This window comes from Cervus canadensis, chromosome 12, assembly GCF_019320065.1.
Source record: "Cervus canadensis isolate Bull #8, Minnesota chromosome 12, ASM1932006v1, whole genome shotgun sequence".
NCBI lineage: Eukaryota > Metazoa > Chordata > Mammalia > Artiodactyla > Cervidae > Cervus > Cervus canadensis.
In genome coordinates this window covers 58,484,219-58,510,364 of record NC_057397.1, presented here as the reverse complement: position 1 = coordinate 58,510,364, position 26,146 = coordinate 58,484,219, and the positions used below count along the sequence as shown (strand labels likewise).

Below are 26,146 nucleotides of genomic sequence, written 5' to 3'. Positions count from 1 at the left end.
CTCTAGATTGTTCCTGTGGGTTTCTGCAGGTTCTAATGAATTCTACATTGCCCTTCTGACATGAATAGATCACATTTCCCTCTGATCTTTAAAGAGGTCACTACCTTTGTTAAGTCACTTGAAATGATGTCAAGAATATGCATCATGATAAAGAGTGCAGTTACTAGGAGGATGGAATCATGGGGGAATCCTAGTTAAAATAAAGCTATAGCTATCTTCATAATCTGTCATGTATAATACAGATGTGTGCATACTTAAATTCCTGAACCTATATATTTATGAATTTAAAACTGAGAGCTTGCTTGTTTTGACCTTTGCTGACATTTGCTAAGGGATGGAATTTGCGGTGATATAAAAGTTCAAAGTCCATCCCTTGGAACTAGAGAAATCTGAACAGTTCCTCAATGAACCCTCAGGAAGAGAACAGGCCATATTCCTATTAACAGAGTTTACCTTCAGAATTGGATGGAATCTCTCTTGAAAGACTTCACCATTTGTCCACAGAGGAGTACTACTCCTCTATGTTTTTCTAACTCAACCCATGTGTCTCAGACTCCAGCCTCCCCATTCTAGCATCTTCAGGGAAATTTGTTTTCTTTACTAAAATGCTTCATCTCTACAGAAAGGGAGTTCCTAGGTCAAGACTGGGGACTACTGGACTTGGTCTAGTGATACACAAGGGACTTTGGCAGAGGGAACTCTTTCTTCACGTATTTCTTCTATGAGACTTTCATGAGCTCCTTTAATTCTCTCATTTCTTATCGTTGTTCTTCAGGAGTCTGCATTAGTCCTCTTCATTTTTTCAATCTATTTCTCCTCTTGAATGATCTAGCCCACTCAAGATCCTGAATTTTATTTACCTCTGACTCAGCTTTCTCTCAAGTTCCAGACCCACTTACCCACACGGTACTCCACATTTCTACCTTAAAGTTGTCACCAGCACCTCAAACTCAGCATGTCCTCCAAGCTTACTTTTCTTCCTGTGTTTCTTATCTCAGTCAATGGCACCACAACTCGGTCAAGCTAGAAACTTGAGTCATTACACCTCCCTCACTCTATCCTCATTCTGTTCACTAAATGCTATTTAATTTTATTCATTTCGTGAATCAATTTTAACCTCCTATTCTATACCAGACATCGTGTTGAGGATCTAATGGTGAGCAAAAATAATTGGTTCCTGCCCTCACGGAGCTTACAGTCCAATTGGGGAAACAGACAAAAGATGTTATGAAAGACACATGTGGACTGTTAAGTATATACTCTGGGCAACAGGGAAGCCCTTGAAGGAAGGACTAAAGAGCTAAGAGAAGAGCTAAAGAATGCCTTAGGGGTTAACTAGATCAACGGCTGGGGTGGGGCGTTCAACTTCTAAGCAGAACACTGTCCAGAAGGAGGTGGAATAAGAGAGACTTCAAGGAAGCCTTTGTGGCTCATGCAGAACAAGTTGCAGGAGTAATGATAACAGAAGAGACTGGAGAGGTAGGCAGAGGCCCTACTGTTCAACATCTTATAAGGATGTTGGGCCTTCTCCTAAGAGGACAGAGAAGAATCTGAAGACTCTGAGGGGAGGGTAGAGTCAAAGGGTAGTAGATTTATGTATGAACATCATTCTGGCTACAACATAGAGAGTGGATTAGGTAGCGCCTGAGCGGATGTGGGAGGGTAGAGGAAGACAGCCCATTGGCCTCCTTCCTGCCACTCCGACGACCATGGTCCCCAGCCCTGAATTTGCCTGTCTCCTGCCTTCCAGCAGAAGACATTGCTACTGTCTTCACCTTCAGCGTGGCTTACCTTTCAACTTCTCTCAACAGAAAGGAAAACCAGTGAGTCTACACTGTGTTCAAAGTAAAGTTCAAACGCCCTAACTGGCCAAAAGTCCCTTTAAACCCGGCCCTTGTCTCCCTCTCCAGTGCCACCTCCAACCACTTGTCCTCAAGTACCCTAGGCCTTGGTCCACTAAGAGAGAATTTGCGAGGCAGAGAGCAGTTTGAGGGGAATGGCTCAGAGGAGCAGAAGTACCTGAGCCAAGGCTGAGGGCTGAGCTCCAGGTCCAGTGTGTTGACCCAGCTGGGAGCATAGAAAACTGGCCCAAGTCGGGGTTTCAGACACTTGGTTTCAGGCAACTTCAGGCAGTTGGCTCTGAGTATCAAGGACCAACACTTGGGAAGCACTTGGGAATAGGGCATCTGGCAGCTTGGATGTAAGACCAGAGGCATAGTTGCTAGGAGGTGGTGACAAGGACAAGACTCTGAGCTTTGAGAGATGGGAGCTTAAGAGCAGGACCCTGGTCACAGGAGAACTGAGGTCCTAGGATAGCCAGGATGCCAGCTGATAAAGAATGGGCAGGACCCAGAGATGGGGGGCTCAGAAGGTCAAGGACAAAGGCTGACTCCAGGTTAGCTTGGTAAGGAGAACCCCTGGGGAGCTCTTAATACTCTACTAATAAAGGAATAGAAGCCAGAATGAATCCTAGAGTATAAGGGCAAGGCTAGATGTCAAGGCTGGAGCGAGAAGGTCCTGACGGAAGGAGTCAGGCAGCTCCTTCTATCCTACGCACTAAGATCTTCATTGATCTTAGTGTGGCTAATCCAGAGGACACACACACACAAGAGCAGGACGATTTAGCCCGATGAACCCCAAGGAACTGTGATGATGCGGGGGGCCCACCCCACTTCAAGGTGAATGAAATCTTAACATTAGGGTGGTTCTGAGAGGAGCTCTGTAACTCTAAGGAGGGCCTCTGGAGAGCTTGACTGTGTACAGTTCTCATGGTAACCGAGAGACTATGACATACTTAAAGAGGGTGGTGAGGTCATAGAAGCCAAGCTTTAAAGTAAGTGAACCATGTGCGCCTCATTTATTTTTAAAAGAAACCTCTGAGAAGAGCTTAGAACAATTTTTTCCCCCCCGAGTGCCATTTCCCAAAGGTACTCACAGAACAATAAGGTGTGACTGGAATGGCTGCACTGAGTTGTCTTTTGGACAGTGTCAGAAGGGACATCAAGAAGGTGGACAGAGAACTGAGGCAGCTGAGATGCATCGACGAGCTGAGCGCACGCTGCCTGTGCGACCTGTACATGCACCCGTACTGCTGCTGCGACCTGCACCCCTACCCCTACTGCCTCTGCTACTCCAAGCGAGCGCGCTCCTGCGGCCTGTGCGACCTCTACCCGTGCTGCCTGTGTGACGTTAAGCTTTACTGTCTTCGCCCGTCTCTCAGAAGTTTGGAGAGGAAAGCCATTAGAGCCATAGAGGACGAGAAGAGAGAGCTTGCCAAGTAAGACAACATCCTCAGGTTTTTATAGTTGGTGTGTTAGCCTCCTAGGTTGGAATAAGGGAGGAGAGGGTGGCAATCGATACGTGAACATAGATGAACCAGGTTCAAGATAATGACTCTGGTGACACAGAAAAGATTTAAGAACAGAAGAGTAAAGGGGTCCATAATGGGAATTGTAAGATTCTCAAAAGACAGTGTAATGATGTCGATTGGCAAGGTTGTTTTCGGCTTATGGCAGGAGCGCCAAGGTGATAAATAATGTGGCTTTAATGAGGGAAAGAAACAGGGGGTGTCGTTAAAAAGCTATTGGGAGCAGCAAACTAAACATTTTTTCTGGTTATGAGTAAAGTGATTTGAGTGTATTTCGGCTTACAGAAATGACTATGGGAGAAGTAATAATAATTGATCAAGTCAAACGTTTGCCAGAGGCTTTAAGAGCAGGGGAGCAAATTGAACAATAAAGGCATTTATTTGGTTTTGTAGGAAATCCTTTCTCCTATTCTCCAACTCTTGATGACTTCAAATTCATCTGGTATTGGGTTTATTGTCTGCCTCCCCCTTCAACTATAGGAAAGATTGTGTAAAGAAATTATAGAACTGAAGCCACAGTATTCAGAATACAGTTGAAAAGGTTTTAATTGAACTGGATAATGTTAAATGCACTTTACAAGTTTTTTTGGTTTTCATCATATTTTACTTTTTGCCTAAGAAAACTTTTTCTGTCTATGTATGCCGTTTTAGTCTGTAACTATGATAGAAAAAAATAGTTGAAAGCACTGTCAGCTGGTTAAATTATGGTACATTCGTACGCTGGGATAGTATGTAGCTGTAAAAAGAACTGATAAAGAATTTTAAGTATTGTCATACTAAGTGAAAAAAGCAAGGTGCAGAAAAACTACTTAATATGCTACTATTTTTTAACAGATGGACACAAATAGATGATCTTTTTATTTAATTATATTTGACATAACATTGTGTAAATTTAAGGTGTACAACGTTGCTAACTTGATACATTTACATATTATAATATGATTGCCATTGTAGCAATAATTAGCATCTCTAATCCCCAGGCTACACAGGGGCTTCCCTAGTGGCTCAGTGGTAAAAAATCTGTCTGCCAGTGCAGGAGATGAGGGTTCGATCCCCGGGTTGGGAAGATTCCCTGGAGAAGGAAATGGCAACCCACTCCAGTACTCTTGCCTGGGAAATCCCTGGACAGAGGAGCCTGGCGGGCTACAGCCCATGGGGTCGCAAAGAGTTACACAGGACTTAGTGACTAAAGAACAACAACAACAAATTGTGTTACATAATTATTTCTTTTTAGTGATTGGATTAATTAAGTCCTGGCCTCTTATCCAGTTTGATGATTATAATACAATATTTCATCTATATTTACTATACTGTGCATTAGATCTCTAGGACTTACTACTCATTGCCAATTTGTATCCTTAAACAACGTCCTTCTTATCCCAGTGATAGATTAATAGATTAGATGATAGATTAGACAGATAGACAGATACATTAATAGATGAATAGACAGACAGGAAGAATGAAAAAGGAGGGAAGGAAAGAAGGAAGGAAGGGGAGAAAGGAGAAGGAGAGAGAGGAAGAAAGAAAGAAAAAGAAAGATGACGATGGGTGGATGGATGAAGACAGAAAGAGACAGAATGAAGCCCTTGACAGTAGTGACAGTGATGATTCCCTGGAATGGGGCAATAGAGCAATTATTGTCTAGGTCATCAGTCAGCAAAGGTCAGTAATGAACTTCCTTCAATAGTCTGAGATGGGACCATTGCTATAAACTCATCTACACTCAATCTGAACCAATTTTAATTTTTATCCCATCAGGTATCAAGTTATATAAATTTCATGCAAGGGTCCTTTTTTAAATATTTGGTCTAAATGAAGGGTTACTTGTGAGTAGTCTGTGTCTACTTCCCCATGCCTCTGACTATTCAAATACCCTTGCTCCAAGTCTGCTCAGCCTCTGCCTCCTGGCTGTCCTATTCTCCAGACTGTCCAGGTGAGTTCTTCACCACCTAGGCACCCTCCACCTGGGAGTCCCAGTGACCCACTCTGGGAGTCTCTACTCCCAGATCTGCAGTAGACACTTCAAGCTTAAATCTCAGCAGTGTGGTTTATACAAGAGGTAATGTTTTCTATGGTTTGTGATACTCTTCCTAACAATGTCTGGATTTTTTGCTAATTTTTTTTCCTGTTGCCTGCAGCAGTATATGGAGCTGCTGATGTCTTCTGGGATCTCTGAACTGATAATCCTGAGTCCATTTCAGAAATGATCTCAGGTCTGCCCTCTTCCCAGCTATTTTTCTTCCTACTCAGACCACCTTGGGAAACTCTCCTATGCTCTATTTCTTTCTTTTGTTTTTTTTTTTTTATGCTCTATTTCTAACAGTTTGACATTTCACTGTCCTGAAAAGCTTAGAGTTACCTGCAAACCTAAATATTCAAATTTCTGAATATGAATGAAAATGTTAAAGCCTGGTCCAGCTCTAGTCCCAGAGGACTCCCACTATTATTTTTTTTTCAGTGAAATGTCTCTTTTCTTATCTCTCAGCTCCCAATCCATGACTGAATGGATTCAGAAATATCATGTTGATTCGATTTTTAAAAAACAATCTTTGGTGTGAAACCTTCCCAAGGCTTTTAGAATTTAGAAAGCATATGCACGTGACCTTTTACCCCTTAAAGCAAAATATGACATGTCCTCTTAGATGCCAGGACATGTTATCCAGAAGATTCTGTGCCCAATGGAGAAGATTCCTTGGTCTAGAGTTGCCATGGCCCCATTGGAATTGTTTTTCTGTGTCAGAGTCTATGTGCTGTCTTTGGGTGTTCCGTTAATAATGGGCAAGAAGTTTTGGCAGACCATATAATTTCCCCAAAAACTCATTTGAGCCTTCCTGAGTATTTGATTGGTGTGTATTTGATTGTGTGTGTGTGTATGTTGTGTGTTTTTAGTCTGGGTACAGAAGGTCCAAATTCTTTCCATTGTTTACTGAGCAGCTACTTCTAAAGACACCTTGGCAGTATCTTCAATAGTGGAGACCCAAGTAACTTCCATTTCATTAGCTTCTTTGAAATTCCTTTCTCCTTCCAAAATTACTTTTGTACTCCAAGCACCAGCCTTTTCCCTGACTCTTCCTTCCTTCCTTTTCTGAATTGAGAGAGACTGAAGTTACTTTGTTTCATTTCTCTTGTAGGAAACCATGCGACCAGCCTGATGTAAGTTTGCACTTGATTCACCCCCACATTTCGCCGGCTTCCTGTCCTCTATATGCAAATGGTAGAAACAAAGCCAGCCCCTCCTCAACCCTGCCCTTAGAAGTGAAATTGCACAGTCGTGTGCGACTCTTTGCAATCCCATGGACTGTAGTTTACCAGGCTCCTCCTTCCATGGAATTTTCCAGGCAAGAGTATTGGAGTGGCTTGCCATTTCCTTCTCCAGGGGATCTTCCCGATGCGGGAATCGAACCCCGGTCTCCCACATTGCAGGCAGATGCTTTACCCTCTGGGTAAGAGCCATCCTGCCCTTAGGAGTTCATTATCTTATTATAGTTTATATAGGAGTGGCTCTAACACCTGGCTCTGGTGTTCGTGGGCAAATGAACCTTGATTTGCAGCTGCACTTAGGAATGCCCTAGGCTCAACGCTGGGCCCTTTGCAGGTACCTGGAAATTCATCCTGAGACTGCTTCTGTCCACTCATCCAAGTATCCTTGGTTGACCTACAGCTCAAGAAGTTCCCTTAAAAAAAACCCCCACCTCAGAGGCATCATCTTCTGAGAACTTCAGAAACCAGCCTTCTCATTTCCTTTTACCCCTCACACTCTGAGTATGAAGTTCTCCCTGCATCACCCTCACTGGGGGAGGCTGATGACTGTCAGCCCTCAGAGCGCATTCTTTGTGGTTTAGCAGTGCCTCCCTGGGCTTTAAGCCCTCGGGCAAATCATTCCACTCCCCCCAACCCACCTCATTCTCTGACCCAAAGATCAGGGCATAGGCACACCGTGGGAAGCCAGCAAAGAGGAACCCAGGAGCTCCACGGCTTTACCTTACGGCTGGTGGCAGGCTGACTCTCCCACTGAGAGGAGAGCTTGCTGTTTCCCTCTGTGACCTTGCAGAGCTGGAAGCAAGTTGGGCGCCTCGGTCCGCTCTCACCGCAATCTCTTTGTACCCACAGGTCTCAGGGCCCAGGCACCCAGGGCAGCAGGAGCAGGAGTTGCTGCCCCTGTAAGCCAAGTGCATGTCCATTATTTGGCCTTCGTGTTTAATGACACGGGACATGGGGCTTGGCCGCTTAAAGCCTCGTATTTCAGGGAAGTCTGTGTAAGGAGCCTGATGAAGAGACTTACCTAGCATGTCATCTTCATTTAACCCTTGCAACATCTTGGCCAACTCATAGATGATGAAATAGAGTCAGGGCAACATTCTTGATCATCAGGATATGGGAGAGCCGGGACTTAAGGCCAGGTTTGCCCGAGTCTGGAATCCATGTGCTTAACTGCCTGGTCACCAGTGGTCAGAGTGACCTCCCGACTGAAATGAGCAGCCAGCATCACCTGGAACTTGTTAGAAATGCAAATTCTTGGTTCCCTCCTCAGATCAGCTGAATCAGAAACTCTGGGGGTGGGGCCCAGACACCTGTGTTTGAACAAGTACCATAGGTGTTCAGTCACACCTGTGTGGTACTACCCTGCTCCCGCTGAGGGACATACTTCTCCAAAATCAGGAGACAGACAAGGCAAGGAAACAGGAAGAGGGAGAAGAAGAGGGAAAGATGTGTTGGAAAGGAACAAGTAAGCTTAACGGGTTACTGGCAGGGGTCTGTTAGGAGAAAAAAGTAACTAGAGGAAGGTCAGCCACCCTCTGGCTCAGTGTAGAGACTGGCGTTCTCGTCATCCTCTTTACCTTATTCGCCCCTCGGCAGAAAACTGATTCATCTCTTTGTGAAGACAGCTGGCAGTGTCACTCCCCTTTGCTCTGGGCAGAATCACATTCAGGAGCGTGGTCATGCCTTCAGGTGAAATCCAGTTTCAGTTGGGAGGAGAGGTGACACCCCAGAGTGGCCGACAAACAGCACTGCCCACTCGCTCTGCCCCGGTTTCCCTAAGAGGCTTCTGCCACCCACCAAAGAGGCTGACTTGCCTCTGCTGACCGTGACTAACCTCTGCCCTCACGGTCACAGTAAAGCAGGCCATCTCCCTTTACCCAGAACCTCACAGAGCCAAGGAAAATCTCATGTAGGGTGACGGTACATTGCCAGGCAGGAGTCAGGTTGCAAGTTCGGAGTTGAATCTAATGACTAAAATGAGGCTCCTGCAATTTCTCCTAAACCCACACATCCCCACAGGTCACACCTGACCTAGGAGCAAAAGGAAGAAGAAATCTGATCCAGCCTAGACTTCTGGGGCAATTTCCTGAAGACCCACATTTGTGAGACCCCCGTGCATCTGCTGCAGTAGAGAGGGGGCCAGAGTGACAGGAATAGTGGAAGAGGGGGAAACCTAAGAAAAACCCAAAGCAAACATGAATTTATACCCCAGGATTCAGATTGCTGAGAGGAGGAGATGGATCTGGGAGCTGGCTTTGGCTTGTAGATCGGGTTCCCAGATCCATCTCCTGCAGAAGGCAAGAGGGCTTTTGTGGGTATGTTAAAAAAGAAAAAATAGTCCATCTTTTTGCTTATCTGTACTTTGAATTTCCTGGGCTTACCAGGTGGCGCTAGTGGTAAAGAACCCGTCTGTCAATTCAGGAGACATAAGAGACTCAGGTTCTATCCCTGGGTTAGGAAGATCCCCTAGAGAAGGGAATGGCTACCCACTCCAGTGTTGTTGCCTGGAGAATCCCATGGACAGAGGAGCCAGGCGAGCTACAGTCCATGGGGTCACAGGGTCGGCCATGCTTGAAGCGACTGAGCACAGCACATTTTGAGTTTTCTGCAATGAACTTGTGTAACTTATGTAACAAAAAGCTGCAAGTGTATAAACAAAATTCAGCATTAAAAGTCAGAATAGAAAATGTATCTCAGATTAATCACCCAATCAGAGTCCAGACTCCTCAAAGCAGAAGAGATTCTAGAAAGCACACACACCAAGACCTCCCTTTGGAGGCCAAAGATGCAAGATTTGCCAGGAGTGGCTCTTAGAATACAGATTATTATTTTTTTTAATGTTAAGGGAGTAAAAAGAAGAGCATTTCAGAGCATTAGGTTGTCTTTGGAAGGATCAGGCAATTAGAAAGAAAGTGGTCCCTGAGGAGCCCCAGAGCAGGCAGGGCTGATGCCAGGCCTCCGAGACTGAGTGGGTCCTCATGCCGAGAGCTCAGTTTAACTGATGGTTAAAATCATAACCTTAGCATTAAACAGGCCTGGATTTGAATCTAGGCTCTGCACTCACCACCTTCAGCATCTCCCCAACTACAAAACAGTGACAATTCCACCTGCGTGACTGGGTTCTCGTGCAGGTCAAACGAAACAATGCCTCCAATGGCTTAGTACTTCCCATGACACATTGTGGGACACACACACACACACAACAGACAAAAGCCTAACATGCTAACCGTGCTCGGAGCACTAGTATAGATCCTTTACGTTCATCAGCTAATCTGTCTCATGAAACGCCTAGAAATGGGTTACTGGTATCATCCCAGATATACAGATGAGGAAACTGAGGCAAAGAGAGGTTAAGGAGCCTGCCCATGTTTCCATAACTAAAAAGAGGAGGAGTTGAAATTTAAATGCAAGAGAAAGTGCTGATCATTTTGTAATGGACAAAGTATCAAATCACTATGTTGTGCACTAGGAATGTTGTAGGTCAATTATACTTTAGAAAAACCCAACTAACAAACCAACCAGACAGACAGAAAAAGAGATCAGATAGTTACTAGAGGGGTGGGAAAGGGGGAGGATTGGATAAAGGTGGTCGAAAGGTACAAACTTTCAATTATAAGGTAAATAATACTAGGCATGTAATATACAATACGATTAATTAACAGTGCTGTAGGTTGTATATGAAAGTTAAGAGACTAAATCCTAAGTGTTCTCATCACAAGGAAAAAGATCTTTCTGTTTAATTCGGTATCTATATGAAGTGATAGATAATCACTAAACTTACTGAGATAATCATTTCACGATGTATTTAAGTCAAATCATTATGCTGTACACCTTAAATTTACAATGCTCTATGTCAATTATCTCTCAATAAACCTGGAAAGAAAAAGAATTAAACAAAAAAATAAACTTCCAGAGAAAGATCTGGAAGACCACTCACTGATAGTTAACAGGGGTTTACCTGTGGGAGGGTGTGGTTTCCAAGGACTCTCATTTTTCACTTCACACACTTCTGTAAAGTTTGACTCCTCACAGTGACTGGTATTTACTTCTGCTGGTTTTTTTTTAATAGAGGTTAAGATGTTGCTTGTCCAGTTGTGTCTGAGTTCCGCGGTCTGAGCTTCTCCCTCCCACCCGTTCCTTTTCCTAACCTCCAGACTGAGAAGAACGACAAATAGAATTCTGGCCTCCTCTTGCTGTAGTAGTAACATTTTAGGATCGGTGAACGTGTGCGGCTTCGAACCGGATCAAGTCAAGGTTCGCGTGAAGGACGGAAAGGTGTGTGTGTCGGCCGAGCGCGAGAACAGATACGACTGCCTGGGGTCGAAAAAATACAGCTACATGAACATCTGCAAAGAGTTCAGCTTGCCCCCGTGCGTGGACGAGAAGGACGTGACATACTCCTACGGGCTCGGCAGCTGCGTCAAGATCGAGTCTCCCTGCTACCCTTGCACGTCTCCCTGTAACCCCTGTAGCCCCTGTAGCCCCTGTAGCCCCTGCAGCCCCTGTAGCCCCTGTAACCCCTGTAACCCCTGCGGCCCCTGTAACCCCTGTAACCCCTGTGACCCCTGTAACCCCTGTTATCCTTGTGGGAGCCGGTTTTCCTGTAGGAAGATGATCTTGTAAAGTGTAGGAACCTAGGACTTATAGAAGTCATGTATCCAGCCAGGCAGCTCTTCCAGTGTTTCTCTCCCCCTTCCCATGGCCCATGTTATTCGAGAACATAGGAGACTGAATACATAACAGCAACGCACTGGTGTGTGCAAGTCTTTTGGTTCAACCCCCACTGCCGAGCCCCACCTGGTTAGTGGGCATCGGAAGGATGAAGGGATGGGCACGGAAGGTGAATGGTGAAGTCTGCCCTCCCGTGTGCTTCTTCACACCCCGCCAATGCCAAATGGAAAAAGATATTTTGTGGGTGGGCATCCTCACATGTTGCTTTTCCAAATGAGTCAGTGACATGGCCTAGTCCAGAAATTAAACAGTCAAAGCAGAAAATGAGACTAGTTAGGGTTGAAGACAAGCACTTTTTCAAAGCTGCTATGGTAGGGAGCACTGGGGAGAAAGTGACTCCCCAAGGGACACGTGGTTGGGTTTTGACTGGGGGCAACGAACAGAGTACAAAGGTACGGGGTTGGGGGGGCAAGCCCGCTGACAGAGGGTAGGGCGGCCATACAGCTGCTGTTTCTCAACATTCCTGAGATTGGGGGGAAGGGCCAGCTCTGGCTCAGGGTGGTTTGCAAAATCCTCAGGATTTATTTCAACTATGCTTTCCTCAGTCCCTAAAACTCCTTCAGGGCACAGAAGTTCAGCCCAACGTTCATGAGTGGAAAGTACAGCTTTCAAAAAATGATAGCGTAGTTCCCCTGAATTTGGATCCTCACGGACATAGCCCATGAGTCACTCTCGACCGCCAAGACAGAAATAAGTGTAAAGAAGAGGGAGATGACGGGGCGGGGTCAGGATGAGGACATGGGCTGGTTTCACGTCTGACTTTTACAAGGAACATAAAACCTACACGTTTGCAGAGTAAGTCTCTTTACTAGTCTCAGCTGCACATGGGTTAAAGCCTGGGCTGCACACGGGAATCTCTTGGGAACCTTTAAAAACATGGATGCCAAACCATAAAGAGAAAAAAGACAAACCACACACACAATGCACCAGAGAAAACAAAAAAATTAAGAAAATGTTTTTAAAAAGAAAAAAAAAAATACATTGAGATTTTTAAAAGTCTCCCCAGGTAAAACTCTGAGTCACACAGGTAAGGTTGAGAAACTCTGGATGATATCGTAAAACTCTCCCAGTCCTGTCTCTTTAAAAGTTTCCTTCAAGGTTAAAAAATATTGGTGATAGAAAACATATTTTGCTTTTAGTTGAGGGAAATAATGGCCTGCTAATACAGGTGGTAGATAAAAAATATTGAACATTTCAAAAATGTATTACCTAGCAACTAGATATAAATGAATGTCTGTGTGTACCAAATGATAGTTACCTTTATAAGTGTCTTGCTACACTTTGATTACATGTTCATAAATATTCTAGTTTCTAAGTAACACATTTTTAAAATGGATTTTGAAAAAATTTCATGCTGTTGGGTCAATGGAATCCGGCTGGGGTCTTAAATAAGTGGGAATCCCTGTCCTCTGGAGGGTACCATTCCAGGACATGCCTGGTGACGGTTCATGCTTTTATTCACCTACCCACCTGCTCACCTTCTTGTTAGTCTAGATTCATTCATTTACTAACCTGCCAGCCAGACTTATCAGTTTAAATGCCAGATACTGTGTTCTATACCCTCTTCACCAATGCCTCAAATTCAAGAAGGTGCTTGGAGAGATTGGGAGAGGAGGGGGTTCTGAAGAAACTGAATTTATAAGGATTAGGAGAGGCCGGCAGGGCATTCTGGATGCACCTTGGGCATTTCTGAAAAATGCACTGAAAATGCACTGAAAATTGCCTCATAGGATCCCTCAGGGAAGCCGGAGGCCATCCCTCAGCTGGAAGCCTGGCCTTCGGTGGTGGGTTAGTTGCCTGTATCTGCCATCATCCTCACAGGGAAAACTGATATAAAGGCAAGGGTTTGTCTATTGAGTACCTGCAATGACAGTACCAGGAGCTGTTGTCAATGAGAAATACCTTTCCAGGAGCTTTGTTCAGTGAAGGCAAGACTAACACCATGATACAATTGTCAAGGGCTTTAGGTGTGCTTCAGATAAGTCAGTAACAGCAAGGGTCCTGGAGCCAGGATGCCAGACAGGGCATTTGAAAGCCAGCATTCACTGTTCTATAGAAACTGGTCCATCACTTAGAATTCCTTCTAGCAGGTCATCTTTCTCTCTACACTGTAGAGAGTGCTCCCAAGGTTGTGGGCATGACCCTGTGTGGCTGGAATAACTTCTGCTTTTGGTGGAATAGGGACCACCAAGCATCAGAATATTTGAAAGTTCAATCTGGAAGGTTCTGGGGGGTGGGTGGCAATACTCCTTTTCTTCTAAAACTTCAGTGAAAACTAAATTTTCATACACTAAGAAAAATGTCCAATTAAAAAAATGGCCAGAGAAAAGTTTTACTTAGTGATTTTTTTAAATAAAACAATCATTTTTCTAACATTCATGAATTTGTAGGTCAGAAATTTAGGAAGGGTGAGTAGGATGTCTTGTCTTTGCTTCATTTGGGAAAATTCAGGTGACTGGAGTCTTCTAGAGGCTTCTTCATTCATCATCTGGCACCAGGCTGGGATGATTGCAGGGCTGGGCTGGGATTTCAGGGGAAGAGTCTTACAATGGTATATAAAATGTCACACTGTTTTATACACATAAATAAAAGTTTTTATTGAAAACAATACAACATGAATGATAATATTCAGCATCAAAAATGTTTCCATTAACAGGAGTGTAAATTGATTCAGCCACTATGGAAGACAGTATGGAGATTCCTTAAAAAATTAGGATTAAAGCCACCATATGACCCAGCAATCCCACTCCTAGGCATATACCTTGAGGAAACCAAAATTGAAAGAGACACATGCATCCTGTTGTTCATTGCAGCATTGTTTACAATAGCTAGAACATGGAAGCCACCTAGATGTCCATCGACAGATGAATGGGTGAAGAAGTTGTGGTACATACACATGGTGGAATATTACTTTGCCATAAAAAGGAACGCATTAAGTCAGCTCTAATGAGGTGGATGAACCTAGAACCTATTATACAGAGTGAAGCAAGTCAGAAAGAGAAAGATAAATATCGTAGTCTAATGCATATATACAGAATCTAGAAAAATGGTACTTAAGAATTTACTTACAGGGCAGCAATGGAGAAACAGACATAGAGAACAGACTTGTGGACATGGAGAGAGGGGAGGAGAGGGTGAGATGTATGGAAAGAGTAACACGGAAACTTACATTACCATATGTAAAATAGACAGCCAACAGGAACTTGCTGTTTGGCTCAGGAAACTCAAACAGGGGCTCTGTATCAATCTAGAGGGGTGGGATGGGGAGGAAGACAGGAGGGAGGTTGAAAAGGGAGGGGATATATGTGCACCTATGGCTGATTCATGTTGAGGTTAGACAAAAAACAACAACATTCTATAAAGCAATTATCCTTCAATAAAATTAAAAAAAAAAAAATGTTTCCACTAAGGGAACATTTGAAATTAACACTGAATTAAAGGGGAGGGATGAAAAAGGAAGTGACAACCCACTCCAGTATTCTTGCCTGGGAAATCCCACAGAGGAGCCCAGTGGGCTGCAGTCCATGGAGTCACAAAAGAGTTGGGCACAGTTTAGCGACTAAACAACAAAGAGAGTAGGGATAAAACAGAAGCTTGGGACGAACATACACAATTATACATAAAATAGACAACCAACAAGAATCTACTGTACAGCATAGGGAACTCTACTCCATATTCTGTGATAAGCCTGTAAGAGAAAAGAATTTAAAAAAGATTGAATATATGTATAACCAAATCACCTTGCTGTATACCTGAAGCTAACACAACATTGTAAATCAACTATATGCCAATACAATTAAAATTTTAGAAAGCCACTGCATTAGAAAGTTACAGGAATATGGTCGCCACTGCCTATGAAAACTACAGCCAGACACAATTAAGCTTTGTTCACTGTTTTTCTTCCCCATGCATTTGTGGTTATCAAAATCATTTAAGTTAAAAATGAATCGAGGTTTAGTGTTGCTTCTATAAATCCAATGGATATCTCAGGTTTGCTGGGACAGCCCAGGTTTCAAGTGACGGTATCCTGATTTGGGGATTAGGGAACGTGGTCCACACTGTGGACTTGTGTGGTGAGGGTTTCCCAGGTGTGAAGGGGTTAGTACGGATCATTTGGACAATATCTGAGACAGCAACTGAACAGAAGGGTACAAGAATGAGAAAGCTGTTGGAGCCAAACTGGCAGCCCACGAAGGAGGAGGCAAAGGTGGCAGGCAGGCATGAGGCCAGGATGCGTTTGGGCAGAACAGCATGATAATCGGTCAGGCAGCCATCTTGGAAGAGGAAGTTGGTTTTCTCGAGTCCGCAGCTTAGTCATCTTCCGGTATCATCAGTGTCAAGTACTTTTTAGCTTTCAGGACCTGGCCACCGGCTTCTGAGGTGGTTTCACCACCGAGGAAGGGGGTGGGTTCTAGAAGGGTGGGCCTACAGGTTCATTTGTGGAAGAAACCCTCCTCCCTTCTTCACGTGAATCCATTCAAGGACTTCTGTGCCCAGCAGCCTGGAAGAAACTGGACAGGGAACTTCCCAGTGGCGGGAGGTGGGGCGGGGTGGGCATCTAGTGGTTAAGACTCTGCACTCCCAATGCAGGAGGCTGGGGTTTGATCCCTGGTCAGGGAACTAGATCCCAAAGACTGCAACGAAGATAAAAGACCTCGTGTGCCACAGCTGAGACCCGGCAAGACCAAATACATAACAAATAAAAATAAACATTAAAAAAAAAACCACAACAAGAAAGTGGGCAGGATCCAGAAATGGCCAAAACCCAAATCTTTGCCTCTGAGGAGTTCCAGTCCAGTGAGGAGGTCAGGCCTATAAAATGGTAAGTTATAATTTCACTTTACCAAGGTTTCTTGTCTAGACAGAACCAAGCACTGAGGGAACAGAGGACAGAGCTGGTAGCCAGCGGGGAGCTGGGCTGACTCAGGCCGGCCATCGCGTGCCATGCCTCGCACGGTCCTAAGTCCTCTCTTCCCGCAGTGGGGTAAGCACAGGGAATGACAAGAACTGCTTCTCCCGGGCCTGTCTAAGTGCTTCTGAGGGGCCCTCTTATCCTTCCAGGCTCCATTGCTTCTTTTCCTAATTTCCTCCCCTTTAAGGCCCTGTCAGAGTCCAGGCAGCAAAGAGACCACACTCAGCTGCGGTTACGAGAAGGCTTCTTAGCGAAGTGACTATTTACAGAGGTGTGGGTAGCTTCCTCTCAGTAGTAAGAAATGCTGATGCCCACAGCCACTGCCCACCGAGGGAAGGGGCTCACCCACCTGAGCAGCAGAGGCTGAGGAAGACACGGGTGTGGGTGCCCAGGTGAAAGCTGGCGTCCTGGGAGGAGGGCCACATGACGGGACCTGTGACTGTAGAGGAACGTGCTGCTGCCAGGCCCGCCCAGCCCGTGAGGGCTGACAGTGATGGACACTCCCACCTCCCCTTCCTCCAAGCCTCCAAACCCCTGACTGGGTATCCACTGGCCACACCCAGCGGGGGAGCCGAAGGTGAGGGAGCCTGTGAGGTGGTCCCATGAGGTTAGCCACCCGGGGCCCACAGCAGAAGTCCATGTGGAACTGCGGAGTTAACGGAAATCACCCACACTCTTTCCTTCCTTCTCACCGGCTTGCCCACAGGGCATTATGCCAGGCATTGAGGAACGAAGGCTCAATAAGCCAGACCTGGCCCTCGACTTTACAGAGCTTACAATCTAGGAAGGAAACAAAATGAGGGTATACAGGGGTGAATGAGCTTAGGAAACAACCCTGGGGTCTAGTTTTACTTTGCCAAAGTCAGGCCACATGGCTCCTTGCTTCCAGAACTACGTGTGTCTGAAGGGACCCCCATGAAAACCTTTTCTCGGGGATCACCCTAGGAAGCCCAGGTGATGGACCACTCGGAATTCAGAGTTCTCAGCCCCAAGTCACTGTACCCCAGGCCCTCTGTAATTCAGCATTTCTATCTCTGGTTTAAACCTAGGCACTCTCCCTTAATACATAAAGGAAGACAGATTCAGAAAACATCTTTCAGCCTTGGGATGGAGAAAAACAATCTGGGCGAGTCAGGGTACCCAGAAGCCATAACAAAAATTGCAGATATATTCAATGACATTTTTTAATATTCTGAGGCAAAAATTATGAAGTCAGTGGAGACATAATAGACTAGGAAACAATAGTTGAAACCTGATGAAGTTCAAAGTCCTTAGCAAACAATTTGAAGAGCAAAGGACAATTTAAAAATCGGCAAGAAGAATATTTATAGCAGCTTTATTCATAATCTCTAAAAACTGAAAGCAGCCAAGATGTCCTTCAATAGAACATAGAATGGATAAACTGTGGTACATCCACACAATGGGATATTATTCTGTGATTTAAAAAAATAATAAGCTATCAAGTCAGGAAAAGACATGTGTGAACCTCAAATACATATTGTTAAATGAAATCTGAAAAAGTTACCTACTGTATAATTCCAACTATATGAGATTCTGGAGAGGGCAAAACTATAGAGACAGTAAAAAGGTCAGTGATTGGCAGGAATTTGATAGGAGTGGGGTAGAGGGTTGAATAGAAGAAGCATGCAATTTTATTTTTCAGATGGTGAAACTACTCTGTATGATACAGTACTTGTAAATACAGGACACTGTGTATTGGTTAAAATCCATAGAACTTCACAGCACAAATAGTGAACCAATGCATACACATTAAAGTAAATCATCTAGGAGATTAAGGGACTCCAGGATTGAATGCAGACTGTGATGAAATAATCTGTACTGCAAATGTAACAAAACACCTCTCTGAAGGAGGTGGGGGGATAGGTGCTGACCGAGGTCACCTTGGAAATGAATGGAGCCGTAAGACTAAAGGCAAAAAGAACTGCACGTAAAACTGTACTCTGTTTGATGAAGTTTTTCCCATCAGGGTAGGGTTAATAATTCTGATGCTGATATACATGTGTACTGGAAATCAACAATGAAGCAAATATTGTAGGGAGCCAGGATTCTCACTGTTGGAGTGGGCATTTACAAATAAGCATGGGAAGGAGGTGAGACCATTCCATGTAGTCGTAGAGCTGTGGATATAGGAATGAATTCATGTTCATATAGAGATATTTGTAAATGTGTATAGATACACTGGTTAATAAGTTCACATACATTCCCTTGCTCTGTGTACTGCAAGAAACTGGAAACAATAACACCCCAATAGTAATGAGCAATCTTGTACCCAGACCTTGGTTTCTAATACCATTCTCTCATAAAAGAAACTAGAACTATTTGGAGAAAAGGCTGATTCTAGGGTAGGGCAAGCTGATTCCAGGACACAAGAAGAACCTGGAGCACCTTGAAATGCCAGAAGGCAAGGATGTGATAAAAAAAATAAAACCCAGACTTCCGTGGTGGTCCAGTGGTTGAGACGCCGCCTTCCGATGCAGAGGGTGTGGATTCAATCCCTGGTCGGGAAACTTAAGATCCCACATGCTACAGGGAGTGGTCAAAAATTCAATCAACAATAGATAAAACACACACACACACACACATTGATGGTAGTATGTCAAAGGGTCATGGGCATCATCTGAAATGGTCCAAGCTGGAACAATTTGAGCAAGAAAATAAGTAAGATAGTATTGGATTATAACTTAAAGAATAAGGTAAATATCCAGGCATCCAAATGGATACATGTAGATGAATAATTAAGTAAACAATTAAAGGGAAACAGATAACTCTCTCATATAGAAGGGTTCCAAATAATTCATGTAAATACTTTACCCTATAGGAGGTGAGGCATAACCGCCACTCCATAGGTGTGGGTTATACATAAAACATGGGCTTTCCTGGTGGCTCAGCTGGTAAAGAATCTGCCTGCAATGCAGGAGACCCGGGTTCAATCTCTGGGTTGGGAAGATCCCCTGGAGAAGGGAAAGGCTACCGACTCTAGTATTTTGGCCTGGAGAATTCCATGGACACAGTCCATGGGGTTGCAAAGTGTCCAACATGACTGAGAGACTTTCACTTTCACACATAGTAACTACCTCCCAAAGGGGGCAGTATGGAAAAAGCGGGGAGAGAGTAACTCTGCAGGGGAGAATCTGACAGACACTACCTTGCCAGGTGCACAAGGCGGACGCCAAGGTCAGGTTGGATGCCAAGGCCAGATAATTTGGGTCTTAATACCAGTTTAGGCAGGAGAAAAAGACAAGACCCAGATAGGGACATACTATATACAATGCTTGACCAGCACTATTCAAAACTGTCAAGGTCATGGAAAATAAGCAGTGTCTGAGAAGTCATCAAAGTCAGGAAGAGCCCAAGGAGCTGAAACAACTAAATGTAATGTGGTGAAGAAGAGTATGCCATTAATGTTTTATTTCAACTTCTGGCACAGAAAGGAGACACTAGGCAAAAAACTAAGGACATTTGAAGGTCTTCAATTAATAATAATGTATCAGCAATGGTCCATGGACTATAACACATGGAGCAAAGTAATGTAAGATGTTACCAACAGGGGAAAGTGGGTGCAGCTCTGTGGGAACCTCTGTACTGTCTTCACAATTCTGTAAATCTAAAATTGTTTTTTAAAATAAAGTTCATGTTGGGAATTTCCTGGTGGTCCAGTAGTTAGGACTCTACACTGTCACTGCCCAGCGCCTGGGTTCAGTCCCTGGTCAGGGAACTAGGATCCCACAAGCCACATAGTGCAGTCAAAGAGAAAGTTTATTTTAAAATAATAAAGAAGGCAATTTGTAGAAGAGGAAATGTGGACATGAAAAAAAAAAAACAAAAACACCCTGAACCCTGTGGTCATTGTAGAGAAGCAAACTAAAACATTAACGGCATACTCTTTTTTCACACAACAAATTAGCTTAAACCATAACAGCTACACCTATTTTATTCTGTCTTGTGGTTAAGAGGGCACATTCATTTCTTGCTGGTAAAAGTGTAAGTTGCTAAACCTTTTGGACAACAATCTGACATTATCTACTAGAAAGGCACGTATTTTTGGAGGCCATATTCTACTGCAGTTGACCCTCAGAAACTAGAGCACTGGTGTACACAAACCAGAGGACACATTTTGAAGCTTGGTTTGAAGAGGTGAAAGTCGGAAAACCATCTGAGTATCTCTCAACAAGGGAAGAGCTGGACTACCGTTTGCTCATCTTGTGGAACATTTAATAAGCATGACGAGTGAGATCCCCAAGGATTGGTCAGGCGGGATTATGTCCTCTCCCCTCTCTATGAAGAAGGATAGAAGTTAATCTCTGGAGATAATCTAGACCCTTAGAAGTATGGGAGGAATCTACATAATACACTTTGCTAAAACCAGCCCTCATCTACCACCGATTCCTTCATGTACTTGCAGTCCCACAACTTGCCACCCCCAGAAGCCCCAAATGCTTTTCTTATGTCTTATCGCTTTTCTAAAATGTATCGTTCTTTTGTTAAGATGCTGCATAAACCCAAGGTCTTACCACCCCTTTGAGTTACTTACAGCTGAGTGCTCCCATGCACATGCATGTTAATAAACTTGATTTCTCTTGTTAATTTGTCTTTGTAAGTCGGATTTCCAGAGCCACAGCCAGAAAACCTAATATGGAGAGAGGATAGATTCCTGCCCTTCCCCCATACTTGTTTTCCACATGCACATGGGTGGAAGGGGGCTGGACTTGGAGGCTCTAAAAATGTACAGCGTGAAGCCTGTCTGGTGAACCCTTGAAGAAAGATGCTGCTGGGAGTCAGGGGCTGGGGGTGGCTGGAAGCCAGAGCTCCTCAAACCTGACTGCACATCACATCACCTGGGCTCTTGTTAACATGTAGGTTCTGACTCCACGTGGCTATCCCAGGTGGCAGACTGGTAAAAAATCTGCTTGCCAGTGCAGGAAATGCAAGAGATGTGGGTTTGATCCCTGGGTCAGGAAGATCCCCTGAAGTAGGAAATGGCAACCCACTCCAGTGTTCTTGCCAGGAAAATCCCATGGACAGAGAAGCCTGGCGGCTACAGTCCATGCAGTCTCAAAGAGTCAGATGCAGCTGAGCACACACACACACACACTCACACATTCTGATTCAACAGGTACGGGTGAGCCGAAGCTCTCCATTTCTGACAGGTGATGCCTGCTGGACCATGGCCCACCTGGACTTGCAAGCAGGTAAGCAGAAAGCTGGGGAGGCACTACCAAGCGGGTAAAAATGCCCCCAGAGATGGCAGTCCCTTAAGTCCTCACCAAGCGCCTCTCTTGAGAAAAAAATCAGTGGTGGTACACTTGCCCTGGTCACGGTCACAGTCATGGTCACCTGAGGCCTGCAGCACTCATGGACGACCTTTTCGACTAATTACCCACCCCCCTCCACCCTCACGGCCCCCCAGAGCAGCAGCTGATGGGTGACAAGACAGGCACGAAGGGGCAGAGGAGAGTAACGCGCACGGTTTCTTTTCACCCAGTGTGTAAAAGGCATGCCCAAGCTGAGTGGGGAAGAGCTTGTCAACTGGACCCGAAGTCAGAGTTTCCACATCAGCCCAGCCTGGATTTTTTTTTTTCCCCACCCAAGATAAGCTGAAAAGCTATGGGATCTGCCTGAGACCTCACTCAGGACCTGGAAGGAACTGCCTACAGTGTGGGTGAAAAAGGCAATTGGGAGAAAAAAATAAGTGGCTTCCTGCCTGCACCCTGCTGAGCCCAGCGGGTTCCCAGGCACCCAGCGATGCCCCCTCTCCTGCTCCCAAGCCCACAACCCCCAGCCTGCCTTGGGCCTGGTCCTCCTTCCTCTCTCGTGCAGCAGTGCATTGACCAGAGGCTCTGATTTAACAGAACCTAAACAGCTTCTTCCTCCACCCTTGGCCTCAGCAACATTTTCTCTACTTCCTTGCCTCTCATTTGCTTTGTTTTTTTAAGTAGCACATTTAAATAAAACATATGTGTTAAAATAAAAAAGTTTCCCTACTTCTTGGACAGGCAACTAGCTTCTCTGAGTGTTCTTTTTCTTACTGTAACAAGGATACGACCTTGCTGGGTTTTGAGAACACTGAACAAACTAACTCTGCTAAGCACCAGAGACACCCAGCAAATGCTGGTTCTGGCTGAAGGTGAGAAAGCCCTGTACCTCCAGGTACAGTGGGGCTGGCATCAGCTGGGCAAGTCCAGTCCCTGGACTTCCTCTGCCTTCTTCACTGCCCACACTGGGCCATCGTCTCATATGCTTCATTCTCTGAGGCCTAGTAGAACTCACGTGCCCCTCGGAGCGCCCTAATCAGCACCGGAAAGGGTAGTAACGAGGCCCACAGACCACGCACTCTACCCCTCCCCAGTGCACTCACCATGCAGACCATCCTGCAAGGCCCAGGGTTCTGGTGATTTCTGATCTCTCCCCCTCATTCCATACTGGCCACGCTCTCCCCTTAATCCACGTGCTCTGAGGGTCTAAGAGGTACCAGCTGGGTGGCCAGGTGCCGTGGGTTTCAGAGATTCTGACCCAATACACTCTCTTCCTCCAAGGCGTTCATCAGAGTGGAGAGCAATTAGGTTTCAAACCAAAGCAATCAGGTTTCAAACCTGGATGTCACTGGGGAATAGCTGGGTTGGCCTTGGCAAACACATGTCCAGGGCACCCATTTCTCCATTTACAAAAGAGGGAGAATAATATGTGCTTTCAGGGCCCTTTGGAAAATTACACGGTGCAATCTAGCTCTTAGGGTTGTTAAACAATTCAGCTAAGCAAATTCAAAGATCTGACCAGCTTTATTCAATGATGGTGGTAAAGGGCACTCCAACGGGCAGTACAAAATAGGAGGTTTTAATATGAAGAAGGAGGATGCAGCAAGGAAGGCACTGGCAAGAGAAAAGAAAGGACTGTTTCAAGTCTGGCACCTTGTTTTGGAAGGACAGGGTCTACCATGCAGGTTACCTCTTCTTCCCTTGAAGTGGGGCTTGGTGCTAATGGTGGAGAAGTCCCGGGGGCCCTCAGTGGTGTGGGCCAAAAGGTTCCAGACTGCCCAATTTTAACTGATTCTCCTTGCTGTACACCTGAAAGTAATTCAACACTGTAAATTAACCATACTCCCCATAAAAATTATTAAAAAAAAAAAAAAAGACTACGTACTTGGAAAAGGTTGAACCTGCAGCTGGGTCTAGGTTTGGTATCATGGGTGTTAGCACAGGTGACACAATCTGGGGCCTGTGGTTTTTTTCATTAACAGGATTTACACAATAAGATTTTCTTCTGTTGTTTTGACTGTCAAGAAGAAATGGAACCACATCATAAGGTGTGGAATCTACTTCTCTCCCTGGTGGCTCAGTGGTAAAGAATCTGCCTGCAGTTGAGGAGATACAGGTTCGGTTCCTGGGTCGGAAGATCCCCTGGAGGAGGGCACGGCAAACCACTCCAGTATTCTTGCCTGGAGAATCCCATGGGCAGAGGCGCCTGGCGGGCCATAGTCCATAGGGTCAATGTGACTTAGTGGGTAAGTCAGCAAAGATCTGAAAACACACAGGAGATGAAAAAGTAATAAATAGGGATGCATAGTATAGCCCAATAGACAGACAGAAAAGTAGTTGGATGAATTTTTCAGTTCTATTGATTAAAAAAACAAAACCAACTTTGCCAGGTGAAAGGTTAAAGGTCATGTCAACCTGTGGGCTTGGTGTGGCCACTAGGAGGCCTCAGTTTGCAGAAATAAAACGCAGGCCTGCAAAGGGATTCTGCTTTCCCTGCAGAAGTTCCAAGAGACAGAACAGAGCTAATTGTCAAGAAGTAGGCTGAGGCAGGTGTTGAATTTTCATTTCTAAATTTAGTTCTTAAACCAAGTGACAAATATAGTAAAAGAGACTGCTGAATGCCAAATGAGAGAAAGAAACCTGCACGTTGGTCTTGTGTAAAATACCTTCTAAGAAGACACAGTATTATATCGCAATGTTATTAAGTTCCCAGGGCTTTGAAGACCCCTTTATTGGAGGAATTTATTACTGTAGATCCCACAATAATAACTGGACACGGAACATCTTGCTTTGGGAGATTTCTTATTTGGTTCCTGAGGGATTTCTTTCGATTCATGTCTACCTGGAAATTCCTGTAAACGGAATAGGGTTTGCATTCATTCCCCCCGCCCCGCCCCCTTTAAATGTTTGCTGTTTTATTTTCACTCCCGCAGGGCTGGGGGAGCCATGAACGCCCGGGAGCTGTCCTTACCCACCGAGTTCAGAATTAAAAAGAGGGGTTTTGCTACCCTCTAGTGGCCGGCTCTGGTACTGGCAGCTGGCAGAAGCCGTGGAGTAGAGAAAGCATCCACCCGGAGGGGAGAGGGAGAAAGAAGGTCCCCAGCGCGGAAGGAGAGGGAGAGAGGAAAATGCCTCCCAGCGGGGTGCCAGCCCCTCCGGTGCTCTCCCCACGCCCGGGCAGAAAAACCAGGGGGCCCTGAGCCCTGGGGAGGTTGGGAGGGAAGGCTGGCACAGGCCAGGGGAGGCAGTGTGGAAACCCCCCTGCCTCGCGGTTCCGTGCTGCGGCTGGAACACGAACATAGGAGGGGCGCTGAGACCTCAGGGCACCCCGCACCATCTGCGCCCCTCTGGGCATGCCATGAGAACGGAAAGTCCTCTGCGGTCCCATGTCCCGTGTTCACGGGGTCACCCAGGTGGGCTGCTGGCAGGCCCTCCATTCATGAGTCTCTTTCCCCCTCCTGGTGAGAGGAGGAAAGATTGGGGCGATCCCAAGTGGAGACAATGTCTTCCTGTTGGGTGAGCTTCCCCAGGGGACCCCAGAGCCTGCCGCCCTGCCCCCTTCTCCAGGCCGTGGCTACAGCTATCTGGAATTGTGTGGTGTGCTGGAAAACAGACAGGGGCGATGCTGACCCCCAACTCTTTGACTTCTCCAGCTCTTTGAAGTTGTCATTAAGTTTAAACAGCCCTGTGTGGATACTGGCAATGGTATTGGACTATACAGTTCCAGAGAGACAATGTGAACACTTTGTAACCCCAGGGCTGTGCATGAAAAGGGTGGTCTCGGGACTGGATGCAAGATGAATTGAGCAAGTTTTGAAGTGAAAGGAGGGATAAGATGGGTCATATTCAAATGCACATGTCCATTCATCCAACAGACCTCTTCCACCACCTTATTAACAGTAAATGTGATTTCCTGGGTCATACATTTGGCTTCCCTCCTAGACAGACAGTTGAGACTCTGTTCATCCTACTCATCTTGGTATTCCCAGCACTACACACAGCACCTGATATGCAACAGCATCTCAAAAATCGTCTGCATGCTGTTTACAACAGCCAAGACATGGAAGCACCCTAAATGTCCATCAACAGAGGAATGGATAAAGAAGATGTAGTACATCTACACCATGGAATATCACTCAGCCATTAAAAAGAATATGAAATAATGCCATTTGCAGCAACTTGGATGAGATTGTCAAACTGAGTGCAGTCAGTCAGACAGAAGGAGAAATATAATATGACATCCCTTACATGTGGAATCTAAAAAGAAATTATATAAATGAACTTACAAAACAGAAAGAAACTCGCAGACTTAGAGAACAAACTTATGGCTGCTGGAGGGAATACTTTGGGAAGTGATAGATAGGGAGTTTGTTATGGACATGTACACACTGCTATATTTAAAACAGATAACCCACAAGGACCTACTGTATACCACAGGGAACTCTGCTCAATGTTACGTGGTAGCCTGGATGGGAGAGGAGCCTGGAGAAGGGATATTTGTATATGTATGGCTAAGTCTCTTTGCTGTCCACCTGAAACTATCACCATGCTGTTAATCGGCTATACCCCAATACAAGATAAGTTTTACCATCTGAGCCACCA

The 26,146-nt window shown here is 45.2% G+C and overlaps 1 protein-coding gene and 1 long non-coding RNA gene across 4 annotated transcripts in view; one reads left to right on the top strand and one right to left on the bottom strand.

Moving 5' to 3' along the window:
• The first annotated feature begins 2,814 nt into the window (after positions 1–2,814).
• Positions 2,815–11,375, top strand: ODF1 (outer dense fiber of sperm tails 1). The gene is made up of 2 exons (XM_043483741.1): positions 2,815–3,277; positions 10,783–11,375. Exons 1-2 carry the CDS (start codon positions 2,958–2,960, stop codon positions 11,249–11,251), a joined length of 789 nt encoding a protein of 262 aa, XP_043339676.1. The 5' UTR covers positions 2,815–2,957; the 3' UTR covers positions 11,252–11,375.
• A 2,312-nt stretch (positions 11,376–13,687) lies between these two features.
• LOC122451383 overlaps positions 13,688–26,146 on the bottom strand; it is a 54,106-nt gene continuing 41,647 nt past the window's right edge. Inside the window, exons 4-6 of one of the 3 annotated variants that reach the window (XR_006272397.1) lie at positions 23,430–23,806; positions 23,235–23,353; positions 13,688–13,880 (exon numbers count right to left, since the gene is read on the bottom strand). This is a non-coding gene — a long non-coding RNA (uncharacterized LOC122451383). Of the gene's footprint in view, positions 13,881–14,736; positions 15,048–23,062; positions 23,354–23,429; positions 23,807–26,146 lie in introns of those variants that run through there. The other 2 variants (XR_006272398.1, XR_006272396.1) reach the window with 2 other exon arrangements.